Below are 10,786 nucleotides of genomic sequence, written 5' to 3'. Positions count from 1 at the left end.
TTAGCCCCTACTCCCTGTGCTCCTGGGACTGACTTATTTCCCATCTCTACCCCATACAACTTCTCTAGATCCTGGGGGAGGCCCCAAAGGAGTTCCCCTGAGGAACACCATCCCCCGGGCCACCTCTCAGAGGTTGCTGAGGGTGCCCAGGCCTATGCCTCCCATCCAGAGCATCCCCACCACCCCCGAGGCTGGCAGAGCCAAGGAGAAGAGCCTGGACCCACCTGGTGAGAGTCAGGGTCCCCAGGAGCTGAGACCCGGTGCTGAGGAGGTAAGATGACTTGACTGCTCTGAGTCTTTTTTTTTTTTTTCTTGTGAGGAAGATTAGCCCTGAGCTAACATCTGTTGTCAATCCTCCTCTTTTTGCTGAGGAATATTGGCCCTGGGCTAACATCTGTGCCCATCTTCCTCTACTTTATATGCGGGTCACCTACCACAGCATGGCTTGATAAGCAGTGCGTAGGTCTGCACCCAGGATGCAAACCTCTGAACCCTGGGCCGCCAAAGTGGAAGGCGCAAACTTAACCACTATGCCACTGGGCCAGCCCCACTGCTCTGAGTCTTATCTCCCTCTTCTTCTGTCTTTCTTTCATCCTTTACTAACCCCTGTTTCTGAACCCTTAGCTTTTCTGGAGGTGTCTCAGGGGCTGCCCTCATGGATGGGGGCAGCACTGGAGGGGCTCGGGGTTGTCATTCATCTTCCCCCACAGCACCCAAAACTCCTGTGGCTGGCCTGAGAGTTCCGAGTGGCTGCCCTAGAGGTGCTGAGCTCCTGCTCAAGCAGAGGCTGTGTGCCATCTGTCCTTCACTTGGTGGTCACTAGGCCTTCTCTGGTCAAAATGTTCCAGAATTCCTCGTGCTTCTGACCCTCTCCATTTTAGGAAAGGGAGTGTGGCAGCAGGAAAAGAATGCTGGGCTAGGACTCAGGAGATTTGAGCTCTGGTTTCCACTCTGCCCCTCACTGGCTCTGTGATCACGGGCAAGTCACTCCCCTCTCTGGGCCCTGGTTTGCACATCTATAAAAAGCAGATTGGACTACATGATTTTGGAGAGCCTTTCCAGCTTTGGTGTTCTAAGATTTTTCTGAAAAGAGAAGCACAGAAAAACGAATAATAACAACATAAGGGGTTGGAGTAGGGATAAGGGGATGCCTTACCAGCCTTCTCGCCTGGAGTGGTGAGGAAACAAGAGCTTTCCGGGGGTCCTAGGGTTGTATGGCTGGGAAGAGAACCAGAAGACACTTCCCAGCACTGCTGCTGAGGTGGCTCCTGATAGAAGGGACCGCCCTGCATGAGGTGCCTGGGACGTGAGCATCAGAGTGGGATGTTTCCGTGGACCAGAACCCTCCCCCACCTCTGCTCCCAGGTGCAGATCTCCCGACAATACCTGCACTGCAATGATGAGAAGATGCAGAAGTCGCTGGGGGGCATTGTGATCCCGCCCATCCCAAAGGCTGGGCTGTCTGCTGGGCCCTCCTCCTGCACATCTGGCTCCCTTCCCAGCCACTTGCCTCTAGGCCAGGACATCCTCATGGGCCTGAGGGCCCCCCCAGCACGGTAAGCAGCCCTAAGTCAAAACTACCTTGCAGTCCTCTCTCCTATCCCCCAAGATCTGCTTGGGCTCCCCATAGCTGAACCTCCATGCCAGGGCAGAGCTCTGGGGGACTGGGCTTGTGAAGCGCAGGGTCCCCCACCTATAAGCCACAGCCCTGGGGAGCCCACAGCCTTGTTGCCCTGCTCCGATCCTTGACTCCAGCAGCCTGGGTGTATGGGCTTAATAAACAATGTCCCAGCCTTCATCTTCTATCAGTTTCCTGATATATGTGGTTGTTGCAGTGATGAATAAAATACCAATTATTTTAAAGCTCTATTGAATTCATGGTAGCTCTTTGTTATTATGTATTTTCTTAATTAACGGATACTGAAAATATAAGCATTATCATGCGTTTGGGGTGGAGGAAATGGTAGTCCACAAAACTTTTGGATGTAAAAAGGGGTCTTCATGTCCAAAAAACGCTGAGAACCAGTGGGGTGGAGGATCTCTGTGTTGTAATGAATCTGAGTTATGGCTTGTAAGTGGGACAGACGGTGCTTTCTAGATGGCCAAGAACATCCCTGTGTCAGTCCAGACTAATGTCAGAGCAAGCGTGCGCGTGCGTGTGTGTGTGTGTGTGTGTGTGTGTGTGTGTGTGTGAGAGAGAGAGAGAGAGAGAGAGAGAGAGAGCTCACAGCTTGTGGTGCTAACTCACCCAGCACGGGTCACAATCGAGTTCCTGCTGTAACCTACTTCTCTCTCGTTTCGCTGAGGCCTGATGTACTGAAGAATTCTATTTCTCTAGAGCTTCTTCCCAAGCTTCTTCTCAAGATAGACTCTGTCTCCCATGCTACCTTCACTTCTGTCCATGCCCGTGTCCGCATCTTTCCCCAGCCCTGTTGGAGTGTGGGAACCCATCCACGGATCTGCTCCTGGATCTGATTCCTCTGCTTGGTTCTCACCGTCAGTCTCCTCAGACAATGGCCTGTTCCATCAATCGCTGCTTCCTCACCATCGGACGCTTCCTCCTCCTTTCCTGCTCAGCCGTCTGCCTCTTCCTCCCCTCCGAGAGGCAATCTTGGTGGCTATAATGACCCTCTGGCCCCAGACCAGTGGCCTTTCCTCCCATCTCATTGCTCTTGATTTCTTTGCATCATTTGAGCTGTTGATGCTCTTGACCTCTTCTCCTTCCTCACCTTCCTGATTTTATGTCTGCTTCTTGACCTTTCAGGTAGTCTCCTGTGTGCCCCCTTTCATCTGTCTCTTAAATGTCGCCATTCTCGAATTTGGTTCAGGGCCCTTTGCTTCCATCTCCTTCTTCTTCCCTGGGATCTTGTCTGTACAGCTGGCTTCCAAGATCATGAGGGGATGGGTGACTTCCACGTCCCCTGCTCTGTCCTAAGGTCTCCCCAGAGTCAAGCTCCGTGGTTCCATCTTCCTGTTGGGCATCCCCAGTGTCCTCATGGCTGATGCAGATCCAGCGTCAGAAGGAGGGAGGGAGGATGTGTCACCATCCCGGCAACACCATGGAGCACCTCGTTTCCCCAAACTGCCTCCCTCCCACGACGTCCTGATTTCTACCACGGTGCGGGCATTCTCTTTGGTCTTCCAGTTTTGGCATCCCCAGTGACTCTTGCTCCTGTGGCTTCTGTTCCTAACAGATTGCCACTTCCCATCAGGTCTTTCTTAAATATCAAGAAAAAATACAAAAGCTACCACCCCTTTCTTGCCTCTGCCTCTCCTCTCAGTTTGCACTTACTGGCTCCCTCTTGACCTCCCCCTATAGCTCCTAAGCTGTCTCCTTGCAGCCCTTGGCTCTGCATTCTAATCTTTCATCCCCTGCCATCCCCCTACCCGTATACTTCTTCCATGCACTTCTTCCTCATTGACTTCCTGGTGCCAGTAGCTTAAAGACAACTCTCCTTGGTCGGACATTCAGGGTGTCCCAGCTCACCACTCCACACTCTTCCTCCTGTGCTGCTCTGCAGGAACATTCCCCCACTCCAGACCCGGTGTGGACATGCCAAACCCTGGAAGTCATCTCCCCTCCTCCATCTCTGCAGCTTCAACACAAGCCTTTCACTCCATCCCCCACCGCCATTCAGCTCCACGTCCACTCTCGCTCTAAGATCTTCCTTGTCCTCCTCGGGGTGGCAAGAAGGGGAAGTGCCTTCTCTGCACCGTCCAGATGGCATCCAGCCCATGGACTGCCGGACCACCCCCTTTCATTGATTTGTTCAACTCTTTATTTAAATCTCATTCTGTTCTTTAACTTGTAATACTACAGGGCAGGGGCCATATCTTGAAATCTCTGTAGCTCCCATGGTGTCAAGCTTGATTCTTGGCATGGGTTAGGCACACAGTAAATGCCTGCCCACTTGCTGTCTGGTTGTGACATAGATTTCTCTCCACTGACTCTAGGAGACTTGCCAGCAAATGGGTGGGAAGGGGCCTCCATTACCACTTCTTTCATTCATTCCTTTGTCCATCCATCTATCCATCCATTCACTCACTTAAAAGCTATTAAGCACCTACTATGTGCCAGGTGCTGCAGAAACAAAGCCAGACAAGACACAGTGTCTGTGTTCTAGGTGCACGTGAGAGAGATTTGCGAGTAAACCACTGTCTCAAGATCCAGTGAGATAAGTGCTAATCTAGAAGGCTGCTGTCATTCTGGGGAGCCCAGTGGAAAATGATCTCAATCAGGCTGGGAAGTCTTCTTGGAGGAGGTGAGGCCTGAGCTGAGTTTTGGCTGAGGGAGAGTTTGTGAGATGAAGAGGGAGAGACGTGAAGGAGGAGTGACTGAGGCATTCAGGGAGTCTCGGGGAGTTTGCACGGCGGCAGCTGTATTTGTGCGGGACAGGCGGGTGAGGTAAGCAGGGCTGAAGGGCCCTGGGTGCTAGCTGGAGGAGCGTGAGCTTATCCTGATGTAACGAGGTGCCACTGAAAGCTTTTTTGGTGGAAGTGACATCAGATCTGATTTAGAAAGGCCACTTTGGCAACCACACAGTGACATGGGTGGTGCACGCTAAGGGGGCTGCTGCAGGAATCGGGGGAGAGGCCACGGGCGCCGAGCAGGGCAGAGGTGGTAGTCTGCAGTGGTGAGCGCGCAGAGGGATGGACGGAAGGAGGGCCGGATGGAAGGAGGGCCAACCGGGCTTAGTGACCGGCTGGATGTGGGACGAAGGGGAGTGCTGAGGACCATACAGGAGTTCCTGGCTTCGACAGATGGTGGTGCCCTCCATGGAGACAGGGAACTGGGAGGAGAGGCAGGGATGGGGGCAGTGGTGAGGCTGTGCTTGGATGGGGTCAGCTCGTGCTGCCCAGGGACACTGGTAGATGCTCTGATGTCCAGCCTGGAGCAGGGAGAGGGCTCTTGCTGGAGATGGAGCTTTGCTGCCCCCGCACCTCCCCCTGTGGAAGGACCTCAGGCAGTGGGGGCATTTTTGTGGGTGCAGCAGAGGGAGGAGGGGCTGGGACGCTGCGTGGAGAAAGGCAGAGGGTCTGACAGGTGTGAGTGGCCGCAGCCTCCATCCTTTCTGCTGAGGGGTCTCTAGAGAAAGGAAGGCGAGAAGCTTCCCAAGGTCCACAGCTTGAAGGAGGCAGAGCCAAGTGCTCTGAGGCCCCATCCTTGCTCAGGGTGGAAGGAAAGGCAGCCTCCAGCCTGAGGCCAAAGGGGTGAAGGTGCAGGCCAGAGGCTGGATGCGGCCAGGCCTGGGAGAAGGACGTGGCACTGGGGTTATCAGCGCCCTGTGCCCACCTCAGGCAGCCAGGGGCAACCACAGGGACTTCCCGCCTCTCCTTCCCCGCAATCCTGTTAGTGCAGTTGGGCAGTGGCGGGTCCCAGTGGCAAAGATCTAGTGGGTGAGGTCCCTAGGCTGGGTGCCCTCGGGTATTCACCTGCTAACTCGGTTCACACAAGCCCCTCGTGTGGGTCCAGATCCAAGAGGCTGTACCTGTTCCAGGGAGCAGCTCTGAGTCCTGGCTGGTCCCAGCCCGGCCTGAAGCTCTGCCCCTCCAGTGGACCTAGGGTCCCTCTGACCCCCACAGGCTCCTCAGACAGGGGTCCCTTGGATCTGGGCCGGCACTGAAGCGGGCTCTCTTGCTGCCTATGCTCTGGCCCCCTCAGCCTGGGTCATTCTGCTGAGTGAATCCTCTGAGGCCAGGGCACAGGACATTGTGTCCCAGTCCTTTTGTTGTGGCTTGTTACCCTGCCAGGCCCCCAGGGGTTCTGATGTCTATGCATTTCCCGGCTAAGAAGAGGAAAATCCTTGTTGGATAGTGCGCAACTGGTCTTCATGGGCATGTAAGCTCCATGAGGAGGGGTCGGCTCGTGTCTCATTGATGCTCCATTCCCAGTATCTAGAACAGTGCTGGGCGCAGAGTAGGTCTTCAGTAAACATCCGTTGAATGAGTAAATGGTGCTGCCTATTTAAAAAGTTACATAAAACCAATGCGGGGCATGCCCCATCTTCCCTTCCCCTGGGGAGTTTGGGATTGTACAAAACAGTGGGGATTTCCCATCAGCAACAAAGTGGTCAATCCCTCTAGACCCAGAGGGCAGGGGAACAGGGATGACTATCTTGAGGAGGAGGACTTTAGGGGTCTCTGAGCTCTCACGGGGTGGGGCAGTTTGGGGGACTTGAGCTCAGTCTGCCCAGAGCTGGGAGGAGATTTGCCCCCGTCAGCTGCTGCAGCTGCTCTCCTGTGGGCACAGGAGGGGCCTGGGCCTACTTTAACACTGAGCAGTTTTCATGTGGAGGCGGCTTCCTGGGGAATCAATGGGCTGTGCAGCCAGAAAATAGGGCTCAGAGCTGTCTCTGGACACCCAGCTTGGCCTGCCGCTCAGCCTGCCCTTGAGTTTGCAGAAGGAGCTGTATCTCCTGCAGCTTTGAACCCCTGGCCAAGAGCCTCTTTACGGGGGGGCCCATAGCCCCCACCACTGTGTGTCCCCATATTGGCCATTGCCCCCTCCTCGAGCCACCTGCCCTGCCTCCTCACAGCAGGAGCTCTTGCTTGCCTTCTCTCACGGTGCTTTTTTCTCCTCCATTCTTTTAAGCTTGGCTCTGGAGAGTGGGCCTCGAGAGAAGACCCTGCAATCTCTGGGTATGTACTCTCCATGCGCATCCTCACTTGTTGTTTGATTCCCCGGTTCCCGGGCTGGGTCATGGGGTCAGAATTAGGGCCAGAGGATACCTGACTACTCTCGTACCTGAGCCCCTCTTTCCACAAATGGGAAAGCTGAAGTCACCCGGCACCACGCTGCAGGGTGGCCCCCGCTCTGTGCTTGGCGTGTCCTCATGCACCAGCATGTGTAGCTTCATGACGGCCCAACTGAGAGAGAAGGTGCTGTCCCGTTTGACAGAAGAAGGGATGCACTGAGGCTCAGCGAGCTGGACCTTCTCCCCGTCTCACGGCATGGAAGGCAGCCCCGTCACGTTTGCACGCAGGTCCGCAGGGCTCCAAAGCTGGCCCTTTTGACACATCGTGCGGCTGCCCCTGCACTGTTTTAAGCAAGGAGAGGAGAGTGTTCCTCACCAGACAGAGTGAGAAATTAAACCACATCCCACAAACCCCTGAGTCAGCTGGTCCTCGAAGGTTTCAGTGTCAGGGGAATCGGGCCAAGGGGATTGGAAGTGTGGCTGAGGGCTGGGGGCCTGGCGGGAGGCCGAGGGGAGAGAGGCTTTAGAAGAGGGAGAAGGGGGCTCTCCAGCCTGATGACCTAACTCTGGGGAGAAGAGAAGCTGAACCCTGGGCAGGGCGGGTGAGGGGACTCGGGTGGAGCACCCTGAGCGGGGCCTCAGGCCGTGGGGGCTGGAGGCAGCTGCTGTGCTGAGCAGCAGGAAGTGGGGGCGCCCTGTCCAGCTTCCCGGCAGGTCACTCTGTAATCAGCTCAGCAGGTGGGTCAGCTGGTGAAAGGGAGGCTGTTGCCCAAGAGGCCCCAGGGGCAGGCCATGCAGCTGGGCCTGAGAGGCAGGCCTGGCACAGAAACCTCTGAGGTGGCTGCTGCTTCTGCTACTCCCTGGAGTGTCTCTGGCACAAGAGCTAACCCTGAGAATGCCAGTGTGGGGGTTTGGGCCAAGAGACCCCAGTGCCTAACTACTCCTTTGTCTGCCTCAACAGCTTGCCGCTTGAGAACCAGGTTCCCAGGAGCTTGGGGGCAGGGGCCAGGTTGCTCAGACAAGACACCCTTTCTAGGGTTTCTCTTGGAGGTGTAGGTGAGGAGGGGGATACAAAATAGTGAAGTCCTTAAAGGGCACTCGACCCTCCAGCCATCAGCTGGGGCTAACATTGCCCAATCTGTGTAACGGTCCTAGCGCATTGCTAGGGGCTCATGTGGTATTGTCTGAAGCAGAGGACTTCCCCAGTTCTGGTGGCATTTCTGCAGTCTTTGCCCTGGTCAGCTGGCACCCAGACACCTGTGCCCTCTGTCCTGCCTCTTACTTCTGGGCAGATGGAGCCTTCACTCCTCTTCCTCCTTGGCCCTTGATCCTTCCCCCAGGTCCTTGGGCACATCCTGCATCAGGCAGAGGGATCCTTGGCAGAAGCCATGGGCCTGGCAGAGGTCTGGGGTGACCTGGGAGCCTTGCCAGAGTGCCAGACTCAAGACACCCTTTCCAGCCTCAGGCAGCCCCAGGTGGTGGCCCCCATCCCAGTGGAACCCTGATTTGCAGTTTCACCCAAAGACAGTGAGCTGCAAACTTTGTGAGCAGGAGAACTCGGTTATCACCTCTTTCATTAAAAGAAAACTAATGAACCTACTCCCAGTCTGCTTCCAAAATAAGAAATATACTTTTAAAATCATTTGATTGGGAAAATACAGAATGATGAAAAGATACTATGAATTTGATGTCATTTGCCAATGAATTTGTATTTTATCCGTCACAAGAGCATCTGAAGGTTGCTGGGTCTCAGCTCTCCTGTCTGTAAAATGAAACGATTGGACTAGCATAGTTAGTTCTCTGGTCCCTTCATGCTGTGTCATAGTCTCAGACAGGTCCTTGGTGGTATAAAATGGCCAATGGGGTCATTTTATTTTTTCTCTTCCTGAGGTAAATACCTTCGAGGTAATACAGATTTATTTTCTTAGGAAATATCTTCAGCCTCTTAGATAACAGATCTGCCCCTGTTTCCTGCCCAGCCTCCTTCCTCCCTCTCCTTCTTAGACTGAGGTGTGCAGTAATTGTTGAATGAATGGATGGATGGATGGATAAATGAGAGGAGGACGGTGTTGGTCCTTGGGCAGCTCATTCTATGCGTGCCAATGCTGCTCTGAAGAATAAATTTAACATATGTCTTTCTCCATCAAGGAAGGGTTGGGCAGAAGAATTGAGGGTGGAGGGCTTAGGCAATAAAACGTTACACCAACTAGGGTCGTAGAGCCTCAGGGGAAGCCCAGAGGGACTGCTGCTGCTTCAGGGTGCTGGGTGTCCTCAGTTCCATTCTTGTTCTTGACTCCTCAGAGCCAAAACCTTTGGCCCTGCCCATCAGAGGCAGGTCTTCAGCCCCCGAGAAGCCTGCCCTGCCTTCATCTCAGTCTGCTCCTACGCTGACAGCCTTCTCCTTCGGCCATGCCAAAGAAGCCCACCCCTTGCCTAAAGAAGAGGACCAGGAGGAGAGCAGCACCAAGGTATCTGGAAAGCAAGGGGAGGAGGATGTCAGGGTCTTAGTGGACCACTGGCTGAACACAAGCATGTTTCTGAAATATATAAGTGTGAGACCAGCATGAGGTAAGCAAGGAAGAGCCCCAAGGCAGCTGCCCCTAGTATTTATGGCTAGAATCTGTGGATGGGTTTGGGGTGAGGGCTGAAGAAAGGAAGAGAAGCAAGAGAGAAGAGGAGAAGGATGGGGGTGGGGGACTAGGTGAAGGGAAGAGTATAGCGGGAGCTGAGGGGCAGGGATGAGGGAGGAAGAGAGGGCAGAAGAGGCCACACATGGTTCAGAAGGAAGCAGGATGCGGGGGAGAGCTCAGAGGGGCTTAGGTGAACCAAGCTGAGTCATTTGAACCAACACCCAAGATAGCAACTGAGGAGCCGCTGACTCAGAGGCAGATCAGCCAAAGGCTGTGCTTGACAGGCTGACAAATACCTTGCACTTCTAAGGTGACCTTGGTCCAGATGATTCATCCAGATCCGAGTCTTGATGCATTTAGTAACACTTGGAGAGTCACTGTTATGGGGACCCGTGCTCATTCTTTTAGACAGAGATATAAAAGTGCAATAAACTTATCTCGAAGGCCTGCTATGTGCATGTACTACTGTGTTAGGACTAGGATCCAGCGATGATGATAAGATGCGGGCACCATAGTCCTACTCCAACGAGGGCGACAGATCATGAAACAGAGGGAGAGTAATTCAGTGCTGTGAGATGATCTCATCCTCCACCCCCTTAGCCACTCACTCCCGTGGTCATACCGTAGACCCGGGCACTGCAAATAACTTCACCCCACTGGAGTCTCAATTTCAAGCGTCCCATTCACTCACCACCTTCTCCTGCTGTTCTAGCTCAATCCGTCTAATACCGCAACTCCAACATTTGTCTGTACTCTTGCATCAACAATATTCTCCTTGAAATTGGGTCCTGCCTATCAGGATCTTAGCTCTCTGTTATTTCCTTTATTTTAAGAAAACAAAGCTACCTCATCTCTCTACCCATTCTCTCCCTAGTCCACTTCAGGTGGGCTTTAGTCCCCACCGCCCCATTGAAACGGCCCACATTGAGATCACCGATGGCTGTTACCTTCCCACGTGCAGCACATCTCAGTCCTCTTCTAACTTGACCCATCAGCTGCTTTTGTGGCTCATCCTTCTTGAATTCCCCTCCTAGGGATGGAGGTGAGGGATGGGTTTTTCTTGGTTCTCTGCCTACATCACAGCGGGGGCCATCCCAGGCCTTCTTTGCTGACTCCTTCTCATCTTCCTGACCTCCACACGCTGGAGGCCCCCAGAGCTCAGACCTCTGGCCTCTTGTCTGTTTATACTGACCCCCTGTGACCTGACCAGTCCAGGGCATTAGGTACCATCTACATGCTGAGGACTCCCAAACTTCCCTCTCCAGCTCAGACCTTCTCCTGACCTCCAGTAGCAGTTAAATTATCTAACTATATATATATATATGTATAAACTGATACTCAACATCTCCACTTAGACATTTAATTACAGTTCAAACTTACCTTGTCCAAAATTCAACTGTTGAATCCTCACCCCCCAAAACCTCCTCTTTTCCCAGTGTCCCCTCTCAGTGAACGGCAGTA

The 10,786-nt window shown here is 53.8% G+C and overlaps 1 protein-coding gene across 1 annotated transcript in view; it reads left to right on the top strand.

Moving 5' to 3' along the window:
* Positions 1-96: 96 nt before the first annotated feature.
* The window catches only part of LOC131412089 (TOG array regulator of axonemal microtubules protein 2-like), a 34,809-nt gene continuing 24,119 nt past the window's right edge, over positions 97-10,786 (top strand). Inside the window, exons 1-4 of the mRNA XM_058551521.1 lie at positions 97-271; positions 1,366-1,556; positions 6,593-6,639; positions 8,997-9,163. Of these exons, the coding sequence (XP_058407504.1) occupies positions 155-271; positions 1,366-1,556; positions 6,593-6,639; positions 8,997-9,163 (522 nt within the window). The 5' untranslated portion in view covers positions 97-154. The remainder of the gene's footprint in view (positions 272-1,365; positions 1,557-6,592; positions 6,640-8,996; positions 9,164-10,786) is intronic.

This window comes from Diceros bicornis, chromosome 12 (assembly GCF_020826845.1).
Source record: "Diceros bicornis minor isolate mBicDic1 chromosome 12, mDicBic1.mat.cur, whole genome shotgun sequence".
In the NCBI taxonomy this organism is placed as follows: domain Eukaryota; kingdom Metazoa; phylum Chordata; class Mammalia; order Perissodactyla; family Rhinocerotidae; genus Diceros; species Diceros bicornis.
Note: the sequence above shows the minus strand (reverse complement) of the source record. Positions and strands in the feature narration are given on the sequence as shown.